General features: G+C 43.3%; 2 protein-coding genes across 2 annotated transcripts in view; one reads left to right on the forward strand and one right to left on the reverse strand.

Moving 5' to 3' along the window:
• The window catches only part of ABCB7 (ATP binding cassette subfamily B member 7), a 267,277-nt gene that overhangs the window by 135,226 nt on the left and 119,466 nt on the right, over positions 1 to 12,585 (reverse strand). The window contains exon 4 of the mRNA XM_082262773.1: positions 8,992 to 9,111. Within this exon, the coding sequence (XP_082118899.1) occupies positions 8,992 to 9,111 (120 nt within the window). The remainder of the gene's footprint in view (positions 1 to 8,991; positions 9,112 to 12,585) is intronic.
• RPL7A (ribosomal protein L7a) overlaps positions 1,629 to 12,585 on the forward strand; it is a 475,634-nt gene continuing 464,677 nt past the window's right edge. The window contains exon 1 of the mRNA XM_082262775.1: positions 1,629 to 1,634. The gene's annotated coding sequence lies outside the window, so the exon portion shown is untranslated. The remainder of the gene's footprint in view (positions 1,635 to 12,585) is intronic.

Below are 12,585 nucleotides of genomic sequence, written 5' to 3' on the forward strand. Positions count from 1 at the left end.
CTTTTCTTTGCTAATTGCACCAATAGTAGATCATATATATATTTGTAGCAATTTTTAATCACATATATTACACTTTAAATCACCTATTAATTTTTATAACACGTGATATATTAAGATTACCAGCGCCTTTTTACCTATGATATATACCTATTTATTGTTTTATTACAATTAAAAGGGCAGCAGGTTCAACAATCTTTTATTTAAAGGGCCAGGCGCCTTCTCTTTTCTTTTTATTGATCTATATAAATGATGAAGTTGGGGTGAGCTATAACTTACAAGCTTGGTATTGTTGGCTGACAGTGCCTGAATGAAAATTACATCTTGCAGATAGCAGAAAGCTTTAATCAAAGCGTGAAACTAAAGACACACTAAAGAGGTTGGGACTAGCAATACAGAGAATCTCCTAGCTACGGGGTGAGGAAGGGACAAAATTATTTAAGCCAGACAACAATGCAAGCGTAACATGATACTCCTCGTCGAAATCGAGGATTTCAAGTATTAAATAATCAAGAATAAAGTCCAAACCTTCTGTGAAGACTTTATTCCATTAACACCTGAAAAAGACCTGTTTCCACTGTCATCTATGAACATTAGTAAGGGTGGGGGGGGGGTCTGAGCTTAATCTGTCATCTGGGAGCTCTGACATTTGCAGTTGTCGGTGCCTTCCTTGCAATTTTTGACACTTGACACATGTGAAGAATTGGAGGATATGTCTTTTTCATCCCAGCAATCCAAAACCCTGCAGATATATTACTGCTCCTAATGTAAAGTGCCATCCTTGGTGCTGAACTAGTTTGTGGTGATGTTGAACAAGCAGTGTAGTGATGTGATGTTGATCTGGAACAATAAGGGCATTGTGTTCATGATTGAACAGATTGGACTTCCCTATGTGACCTCCAACTTGAAGTAACTTGTCATGAACAATCATTGAGTTTAATTTGTAGAGCGGGCTATCCTTAAAAAGGTTAAGTCAATTGGAGTACACTTCATGCTGAAAACATTGAATGACGACATTTTCTGTGCCAGGAGCGTCTAGCTCTTCTGCTCTTCATTCCAGCATCCTGTTTTGGCTATGGCATTCTCCTTATCTGGCTGTCCACCTGCAAGGTGGTTGATGTGGCCAAACACTGGATAGAGATCAACGGGATTTAGGACAGCCAATCCTTCCGTCTCATGCTTGTGATAGAGTCTGTTAACGTGTGTATTACTTTATCAAGCTCCCTGTCTGTCCGCCCTGCTAGATTGGATTTCCCTGTGTATGACTTGATCAGATGACTATTTTCTGAACTCTGCCTGTCTTTTACGTTATTGAACCACCCTGCCTGTCTGCCAACTACAAGTACCAGTTTGCTTTTCTAAGTTTGTGCATGCCCCGGTGTGGTAGCCAGGCACTATAGCAGTGTGTAAAAGTCCTGAGGGCAACGGAGTACCGGTAGGCCAGCTTGCTTAAGGGGAAAGGGTGGCTGCTATAGGTGAAGAACACAGCAGCCAGCTATAGTGTCTGACCACCTGCGTTAGAATTAAGCGTGACATTCGGCTTGTGAAATTTCCTCAATGGTGGGAGGCCCTTTACAACGGTGGGAGGCCACTTAAAACAGTGCCATCCATAATACTTTTTATGGTCTTTGGCATTGGTTGCAAATTGATGAGCAACATGGTTAAGCTGTGCAATAGCTCGTACAACAGAATACCACTTTGAAAAGCATTTAAAACGGGGAGAACTCAATCTTGTCTGTAACTTTACAGTTCATAGTCCAGCTCAAATGTAGAATCACTGTGAATTGTTATAGGTTCCTCGTTATCGCAATACCATCTGAACCTGAGGAAGTTTCTGTTTTCTTCTCAAACAAAGTAACAGTGAAACATTTGCTGAATGTAAGCCACTGGTTCTTGTTTGAAGCGTAGCAAAATGCCTATAAGGTTGTTGTTCAGAATAGGCCATGTGAGAAGGACATTGTTGAGCAAAACACCTTCATATCAAGCACTTCAGTGAAAAAAACACTCTGATCTTATCTGCTATGTGAGGAAGGTACAAGCAAAAGCATGGGAGGTCCTCTCCTTCCTTGAGGGATGGTGTACGCTCACCATGATCTCTTACACGCACAAAGTCAACAATGTGTTTTTTTTCATCTCGGGTTTTCTGTTCAGGGCTGTTAAACCCCGTATTTTAACAGGATCTGTTGGACAGGGTAATTTGCTTTGTTGCAGGATGCCTTGCAAGTGAACTGTGAATTTTTGTTTGTTATTTTTTTGACATGCGTTGCCCTTCCATGTGCTCATGCTGCATAGGCCAGTTAGCCCCCGTTCACATAGAGGCGACCTGGTCGCCTCACAGGTCGTCTTCCATAGGGAAGCTGCGGACCCGTTCTAATAGGAGCGACACAAGTCCCTCCGACTTAGAAAAAGGGTCCGGAGCTTCTTTGGGGCGACCAGGAGGCGACCGCCATAGACTTCAATGTTATGAAGTCCGTGGCGGCCGCTCTGAGGTCGGGGCAAGCTGCTCGCACCGCGATCTCGGAGGTCGCCACCCGAAGTCGGATCGCCCCTATGTGAACGGGGGCTTACAGATTGGGGTGGTTACCATTTGTTTATGTTCAGGGTGCATTGTAAAGAAGTAAATTGTGCTTCTGTATGCTAAACATAATTTATTCTTTTCAAAATTAAGGCACAAAAATGTAGTAATGCCAATAAGCTGTTGGAATTTTACTCATAGGAACTTCTTGCCTTTCATGTTGGCTGTCAACTCACTGTCTTTAGTTGCTACATCGAACACTGATGTCAATATCATCCCAGAAAAGGGCCTAATCACTTTGGGTGAAGAACCATTGCATGTCTTTACCTCAAAGTCTCTCTTTGACATAGTAGTGATGTGGGGACTGTTCAAAACTGGTAATGTGACCATTTGGCAGAACAAGTCTTGAATGAAGAAATGGTGGAAGAAATCCTGACTTTACCCAGAAAAACGTTGCCTATAATGACCCAGCCAAGGTCTAGGCAATGGGCATATGGGTATATGGTATATCATCTTTGCATGCCTTGTGTACCCTTAGGATGTTTCTACCGAGAAGCAAGTGTATATTGATATTTCTGTCAAAAGCTGGTATGTTGTCAGCTATGCCTCTCAAGCGAAAGTGGTAGGAGGCAGCTGCCAGAGTCGGGATCTCCCCTCTGTTGGTTAAAATATGGTTGTACTGGATAAGAGAAAGCAATGGTATTTCTACACTGCCTTTATGGGAGTAACTAAAAGACTATTGGCTCTCCTGCCTGGTACTTCTGTAATGCCAGCACAAGAGCTCAAGGTGTATTAAGGCATCTCCTGTTATGTTTACAGGTCAAAAGCTTTGATCCTGCAAGAAACCCATTACCCACATAATCTAGAATAGTACAAAGTCTTACGAATTTTACAGGTAGACCTCCTGGGGTATAAATGAACTAAGCTTTTTTTTAACCAGAATATTTTTATAGAGTCCTTCTCCCAAGACATCTGTGCAAGCAGAGAGAACTAGAGTATGAGACACTGGGTTCAATTCACAAAAGCATATTGCATGCGGTATTTGGGTCACGTGACACATTTTTCCTAATTATTATATGCAATACTGAAAATGACAATTCACTATCTCTTTAGGTGATATTTATCTCAAAAAGCTAAAACGTTTGCCAAATACCACACAAAACAGTGTTAAATTCACTAAGGTAAATATATAAATGCATGAATTAAATAAGTAATGGTGCAGGCATATTATAATTAACCACTTAAGCCCCGGAAGATTGTACCCCCTTCCTGACCAGGGCCTATTTTGCGATTCGGCACTGCGTGACTTTGACGGACAATTACGCGGTCATGGGACGCTGTACCTAAATGAATTTGACGTTCTTTTTTTTCCACAAACAGAGCTTTCTTTTGGTGGTATTTGATCACCTGTGCGATTTTTTGATCATGCGCTATAAACAAAAAAAGAGCATAAATTTTGCAAAAAACAATATTTTTCACATTTTTTTATATGAAATTCCTAAAAAAAATGTAAAAATCAAAATTTAACATTTTCGGCCAATTTGTTTGGTTAAAAAAAAAAAAAAAAAAAAAAAAATCGCAAAGAGCGTATTTTGATTGGTTTGCGCAAAGTTATCGCGTTTACTAACAAAGGGAAAGATTTTTGTCATTTTTGTTTTTTAACGAGTATTGGCGGCGACCAGCGATTTTTTTGCGGGACTGCGACATTGCGGCGGACAGATCGGACCCTTGACTGACATTTTTGTCACTTTTGGGGTTACCAGTGACATTACTGCAGTAATCAGTGCTATACATATGCACTGTTACTGTAAAAATGACACTGGCAGTGAAGGAGTTAACTGTATTGGAGAGGGAGGGGTTAAGTGTGTCCTAGGGGCGTGTTTCTAACTGTGATTGGCTGTGGCTACTAGTGTAAGAACAGAAATCAACGGTCCTACATAGTAGGGGTGTGAGAGAGATGGGGGAGGGTGGCTTTAACCCCACACTGATGAGGACAAGAGCCTCGTCCCCACAACACTGGCCCAGTGTTGGGGGTTACTAATCAAAATCTGGAAGCCCCATTTAACAAAGGAGCCCCCAGATCCTGCTGCCTCCCTTCAGTGAATAAGCACTTCACCAACAAAAATGGCCAAAGTATATAAAAATCACAAGACAGTTTTTGACAAGTAAATCCAGCATCAATCACAATGATTGCCAACCACTGACCCCGCTTCCCCTCGGCCATTAAATAAACGAAGGAGAGGGTCTCATCAATGGATGACCAAACCCCCTTGTGATGTTGATGGCCCGGCATGCCCGGGAGGATTACCTGTGGACAAAGTGGGACTGGCTGGAATTTGAAGAAGCCCCTGCACGTGATCACTGTTGCATTTTATGTACTTATTGATAGACTTACAGCCTTCAGCATGGGGTTCAGTGGAAGCTCAGCATTTGAATCAAACCCTAATTTTCTTTAAAAGCTCTTTGCATTCTTGCAAGGGTTTCTTTTTGAAGCTGATAAATTTCCTAAGCAGGCACGGTTTGTTATGTATTGGACAATGGCAAATTGGGTCCTCGATTTTCTTGTCCTGATCAGTCCCTTTTAGGGAGTGTAGTAGGTGTAGGAAGAATATCAGTCCTTTTCACAGACACTGGACCTCAGCGGTCTCTATGTGAAAGTGTGAGCTTGCACTTGCAGGCTTTGGAGAAGGTGGCCAAGATAGTGTTGGACTCCTCAGAAACTTGGATCATGTTAGGTATCTTTAACTCTACTAATGACTCACAGTCACAAAGGAAACTTTGCTTTCTTCCATTAACCTTAATCTGAGTGACTATTGGGTTGACCCCCTGAGCAGTATCTACAGTATCTCACAAAAGTGAGTACACCCCTCACATTTTTGTAAATATTTTATTATATTTTTTCATGTGACAACACTGAAGAAATGACACTTTGCTACAAAGTAGTGAGTGCACAACTTGTATAACAGTGTAAATTTGTTGTCCCCTCAAAATAACTCAACACACAGCCATTAATGTCTAAACGGGTGGCAACAAAAGTGAATACACCCCTAAGTGAACATATCCAAATTGGGCCCAATTAGCCATTTTCCCTCCCCAGTGTCATTGACTCCTTAGTGTTACAAGGTCTCAGGTGTGAATGGGGATCAGGTGTGTTAAATTTGGTATCATCGCTCCCACTCTCTCAAACTTGACACTGGAGGTTCAACATGACACCTCTTGGCATAGAACTCTCTGAGGATCTGAAAAAAAGAATTGTTGCTCTACATAAAGATGGCCTAGGCTATAAGAAGATTGCCAAGACCCTGAAACTGAGCTGCAGCACGGTGACCAAGACCATACAGCGGTTTAACAGGATAGGTTCCACTCAGAACAGGCCTCGCCATGGTCGACCGAAGAAGTTGAGTGCACGTGCTCATTGTCATATCCAGAGGTTGTCTTTGGGAAATAGACGTATGAGTGCTGCCAGCATTACTGTAGAGGTTTAAGGGGTGGGTGGGGGGGTCAGCCTGTTAGTGCTCAGACCATACGCTGGACACTGCATCAAATTGGTTTGCATGGCTGTCGTCCCAGAAGGAAACCTCTTCTAAAGATTATGCACAAGAAAGCCCACAAACCGTTTGCTAAAGACAAGCAGACTAAGGACATGGATTACTGGAACCATGTCCTGTGGTGGGATGAGACCAAGATAAACTTATTTGGTTCAGATGGTGTCAAGCATGTGTGGTGGCAACCAGAGTACAAAGACAAGTGTGTCTTGCCTACAGTCAAGCATGGTGGTGGGAGTGTCATGGTCTGGGGCTGACCTGGTCTGAGTGCTTCTGGCACTGGGGAGCTATAGTTCATTGAGGGAACCATGAATGCCAACATGTACTGTGACATACTGAAGCAGAGCACGATTCCCTCCCTTTGGAGACTGGGCCGCAGGGCAGTATTCCAACATAACGACCCCAAAACCACCTCCAAGACGACCACCGCCCCGCTAAAAAAGCTGAGGGTAAAGGTGACGGACTGGCCAAGCAGGCCTCCAGACCTAAACCCTATTGAGTATCTGTGGCCTAAACCCTATTGAGCATCTGTGGGGCATCCTCAAATGGAAGGTGCAGGAGCGCAAGGTCTCTAACATCCACCAGCCCTGTGATTTCATTGTGGAGGAGTGGAAGAGGACTCCAGTGGCAACCTGTGAAGCTCTGGTGAACTCCATGCCCAAGAGGGTTAAGGCAGTGCTGGAAAATAATGGCTGCCACACAAAATATTGATACTTTGGGCCCAATTTGAACCTTTCCACTTAGGGGTGTAATCACTTTTGTTGCCATCGGTTTAGACATTAATGGCTGTGTGTTGAATTATTTTTGAGGGGACAGCAAATTTACACTGTTCTATTGTGTACACTCACTACTTTACATTGTAGCAAAGTGTCATTTCTTCAGTGTGGTCACATGAAAAGATATAATAAAATATTTACACAAATGTGAGGGGTGTACTCAATTTTGTGAGATACTGTAGGTAACAGGGGACAGTTGGTGGGCATCAGCTTTGCCAAGTTGAAGCTTTGCAGCCTCCTTAGGTACTACATTTAAAAACAAGAAGCAGATCAGTTGGATCCTGCGATTTGATTTTAGAACACAATTTATAGGACTCCCACAATTTATTTTTTGATAAAGATTTTTAAAAATTCATGCACCAGGGGTTTCTTTAGTGAACTATGAATTTGCTCTGGAGCCTTCACTCACTTTTTGTACTCTTTTTAAAACAAATTAGTTTATTCATTATTTAAGGTGTGTTTCCTCACAAACATACAGTTTTTTCTAACAACCGATTTATTGACCAACCTTATATAAATAAGGCAACTATACGTTACCAGTATAGTAACTAGGTAGCAGGTCACTAAAGTGGAAAATAACTATTCATATAGAATAACTGGAACATTAGCAAGGAAAATTAAGGCCTGATAGATATTCAGGGAGCCTATATTAAGGCTTACCTATAGGTAGTGTAAATATCTCCTTAACATGCACTATGTAGGAGATATTTACTAAGCTAGCAGCCAGTGATGTCACTGGCGCATGTGCCCTGAAGGAACAGCCACCCAAGCCATTTCTTCAGAGCAGTGTGCTGTAACTGGCGGCTCCCGCGTGCATGCGTGGGAGTGATGTCATTGCAGCTTCAGCCAGTTACAGAGTCGGAGCTGCGAACCGGGAGGAACATGGGGTACAGTGGCATCGCATCGCTGGAACTCCTTGTTTTCAGGTAAGTTTAACAATGTGCTAGTATGCGATGCATGCATACTAGCACATTATGCCTTTGCCTTGCTGGTAAGTAAAAAAAAAAAAAAAAAAAGGTGCAGCGGTTTACAACAGCTTTAATGAGGGAATCCCTCGAGCAGAGCTTTTGTGTTCTTCTGGCGAGAAGAGGAAATCCGACATGCAGGTTTTACCCACGTTGATCGTTCATCATCTTGGGTACAGTCAGCCTGCCCATACATGGTTCGAATCTCAGCCAGTCTCTGCAAAACCGGCTAAGATTTGAACTGTCTATACCCAGCTTTAGAAGGATAATGTCTTATTCTATTTTCCGGATTCTTTCCTTTCTCCTTCATCTGCAGTCTGCAAACGTCAGCACTGTAAAGCTTTGGTCAGCCTTTTTCTTTATCTAAGCCAAGACATACAAAGCATATAATTTTTGAGACCAAGGTGAGGGGGAGAGTTTACAATAAGGAAGTGAATTCTCTGGGCTTGAATAAAATGGCAGCCTACAACAGAAAGAAACCGATGTAAAGCTGGAAGTAATTTACAGCACACACCAAGTTTGGTAGCATAATTAAGGAACGTATGTTTTTTTTGTAAAAAACATTATTAGTTAATCAAATTGGTATGGGTAAAGTTCCGCTTCAAGTTTAATATACACACAAATTACACCCTCTTCAACAAAAATTATTAGTATTAGCAACTGAATTATGAAACAGAAAAGGAGGAGAGCCTTTTACAGTTAATTTTCAGTACTTCAATATTTTAGAATAGTGACAATATGTCCAACACCTTTAAATGCAAAATCTCAAATAATAACCTGCAAAACTGCACTTTAGCAGAAACTTATAGGACCTGAAAATTCCAAATGTCTGTTGTTGTGTCTGAAGAAATAAAAAAAAAAAATAGAAAAAAAAAAGTGCTGTGTAAAAGAAAACGCTTGTTTAAAAATGTACAGATAAGCTAGTAAATGTGACTAATAAAAGTGGCCACCAATAGGTTAAACATGTTACTGCCACTGGCTCCCTGTCTCCAGTTTAGATTACATTTTGTACAAGAGGAAGTAGAGCACTAGAGTATTAATCCTGGGATTTCCAATATTTCCAAACTGTTGTGCCACTGATATGGATAAAAAAGTGACCCATGGGGTCATTCCTCCCACATGTAGGCACTTATTTCAGCCTCCCAAAGGACATGATTAATGGTTTTCTGGGAAAAGGCCATAGTATCACTTACCTTTGCACAGGCTAAAAGCCCAAGGGATAAAGCAACTCTTGCTCGTAAATCAGGCCGGTCTTTGGGCCACACATGAGAAAACATAGCTTTTAAGATTTTCTTTGAAGCCACCTCCTTTAGCTGTTGGAAGACGACAAAATAAAATAAGTGATTCTGCAGCAGTGATATTGTACTAATTGGATAATTTTTGCATTTCAGTACTAATATTTAATAAGGTTATGGTCTTTAGAGGTTTATAACAAATTCTGTTTAGTACAGGCATTTCAATCTGGAACAAAACATGCACTTACATAAATTTAATCCCCCCCCCCCCCCCCCCCAAACAGAGCAACAATGCAGGTATTAAATTGACGCTAAACAATATCCTTATTCTTCAAAAATAACCAATACACATCCAGTACTTAATGGCCCCCGTGATCTATTTTTTCATTAAATCATTCTTAGGCCTCTTTCACACTTATACGACCTGAAAGTCACATGACTTGAAGCAATGCCTGTGTAATCTTGAGGTCTATGGACCTAAAGTCGCATTAAAGTCAGACCAAAGTAGTGCAGGGACCACTTTGAAGTCACACAGATATGAATGGTACTCATTGGAAATCATGGGGTACATTGCAGTCCCAAGTCACAGGACAAGTCGCACAAGTGTGAAAAATGGATTTTTGTAAAATCTTACCGTAAAATCCTTTTCTCTTAGCTCATTGACAGACGTAGTCCTCGGTGATACAGCACCTTCGGGTTATGTTGCCTCCACAGGAGTAGGACTAGACAGGAAATAAAATGCTCTGGCCACACCCTAGGGGCAGTCCCAGAGGGTATATCCTCTCTCTCTCTGCCTCAGCAAATCAGTTATGTCATAAAAGCAGTCTTTAGAGAATTTAACCCAACCCAACTCAAAAAAACAGAGGGGCGGGTACTACGTCTGTCAATGAGCTAAGAGAAAAGGATTTTACGGTAAGATTTTACAAAAATCCATTTTTCTCTATCGCTCATTGACAGACGTAGTCCTCGGTGATACAGCACCTTCGGGAAGTCCCAGAGCAGTATCACAAATGAGGGGTGGGAAAATGGAAATCAAATCCAAATCTAGAAGGCCCAACCGGTGCCAACTAGAAGTTTACAATGCTCATCCTTAATGATGAGACTCAACAAAAAAATTTTCAAACAGAAAAAAACCCTCGAGGTAGACCACCGGTCTCCTCAAATTGCGGCCTGCAAAACCTTGCGGCCAAATGAGGCATCCGCCGATGCCATCACATCAATTTTATAAAATTTTGTAAAGGTATGTACCGACGACCAGGTGGCCGCTTTACATACCTGGACCACTGACGCCTGATGGCGAAAGGCCCAGGAAGTACTGAGCGCTCGAGTGAAGTGCGCCCTAACAGGGAACGGAGGATTCCGACCCTTAATAGAATAAGCCTGTACCACCGTCTGACTGATCCATGTAGATATGGTCGCGGCAGACACAGGCAACCCCCTTCAAGGGCTATCCATGATCACAAAAAGTGAGTCGGTCTTACGAAAACCACTTTAGGAAGGAAGGATGGATTCGGAAGAAGAACCACCTTATCCCTATGAACCACCAGATCTGGGGAACGACAGGATAATGCGGCCAGTTCTGACACCCTGCGTAGAGAAGTAATGGCCACCAAGAAGGCCACCTTCTGGGAAAGTAAGCAAGGGAATCTCCCTAATATTTCCAAAGAGAAGTTTCTGAAGAACCAACCACACTAAATTAAGATCCCAGGCGGTAAGGGTGCGCGCACTGGCGGAGCCAGATGTCGCACCCCCTGGATGAAATTCCGCACCAAGGAATGATTAGCCAAAGGTTTCTTGAAAGAAGATTGCTAACGCCGAAAACCTGACCCTTGATCGTGCTCAAGGATAGTTTCTGCTCAACCCCTTGTTGCAGACAGACCAAAATTTGGGTCACCGAATAGGTATGTGGGGAAAATCCAATAGATTCACACCATGCAATATAAGACTTCCATGTGCTGGAAGTCGCTTTCCTTGCTTTAACTGGAGGTAGGAATAACTGAAGCTGACACTCCCTTGTCCTTCAGTACCTGGGTCTCAATGGCCAGGCCATTAAGCCAGCGACTGTAAAGCAAGATGGAAGATCGGTCCCTGAGACCGCAAATCCTCCCTGAGAGGAAGTCTCCAAGGAGCGTCCGCGAATAGCCTCGCCAAGTCGGCGTACCAGGCTTGACGAGGTCAATCCAGAATAACTGGAATTCCCTCCACCTCTATCCTGCGAAGAAGTTCCCGCAGCAACTTGAGAGGATGGAAGGCATGCCGTAGCTGATACTGCCCCCACGGGGCGATCAGTGTTTCTGCTGCATCCGCTAGAGGATCGTGGCACGAGCTACAAACCTCCGCACCTTCCTGTTAGGCCAAGGTGCCAACAGATCCACATCCGGGATGTCCCAATGAAGGGACAGCTAGGGAAAAAACCTCTGGATGAAGAGGCCATATGCGATTGGATCCGAATCGGGCTGCTCTAGAGCTGCTCGATCCAGTAAATCAGACAAAATCTGATCGCTCTCAATTCCGATACCCTTATTGGTAATCTGGATACTATCGGAAGAAATGACTTCCCCTGGTTGAGCATCGGAGACTTCCTGGTCCGCTCGCTCAACCGGATCCGATTGTCCAGGGAATCGGAATTCTGATTCCATTAAAAAAGAATCTCCTTCAGGAGAATTCGGGTATGAGACTGGGTATACGGTACTGCCTCTAAGAAGGCCACCATCAGTCCCAGCCAATTGACGGACAGCAACATCCGAATCGTTGACTGAACCTTCTGGAGTTTCCCAGCAAGGAGAAACTCTCTTGCCCAGGATGTATCCAACCTTAGGCCCAGATAGTTCAGTCTCCTGGTGGGAACCAGGGATGATCTTTGGGAAAGCGAAAAAACGCTTATGTCCTGCGATGATGGGGATATAAAGATAGGCATCCTATATGTCTATGGACGCCAGGAAATCTCTTTTATGCAGGGAGGCCACCACTGTACGGATGGACTCTATTTTTTCCCAAGTCCAGGTTTGGACGCACCTTGCCCTCTTTCCTGGGCATTGTGAATAGGTTCGAATAGAACCCCTGAAACCGTTCAATGTTAGAAGGGCAGAATCGCACCGGTGGAAGTGATCGAAACTCGATCCTGTGTCCTCCAGAAACCGGTGAAGACATCCCCCCCCCCCACCCCAGAGATGGGTAGGGGCGCATCAGGCTATATTCTTCAGGCTTGGCTGAGCCGGACTCTTTGTTTACCCGACCAGCGCCCTTTGAAACCCCTCTAAAGGGGCTTTGGAGGGTTTCGCCTTATCGCCCGCCCTCGCGGAACGAACAACTCTATATGAGCAGAAAAGGAAGGTCCTCGTTAGTTACGAGGTCTTTTTATCCTAACAGTCTGTGGCAAGACAGCAGGTGGTACCGTCTATCCTATAAAGAGGAATTCCTCAAATGGATAGCACCTAGCCATGCGTTTGGAAATAACAGGGGTTCGTTTCAAAACGACCCCATTTGGGTAAAGGAAAATCCTTCGCCCTTTTGGTAGGCTAACAAGTACCAAAAAGGAATCTCAGTCTCAGC

This window comes from Pelophylax lessonae, assembly GCF_965119305.1.
Source record: "Pelophylax lessonae genome assembly, chromosome: 7".
NCBI lineage: Eukaryota > Metazoa > Chordata > Amphibia > Anura > Ranidae > Pelophylax > Pelophylax lessonae.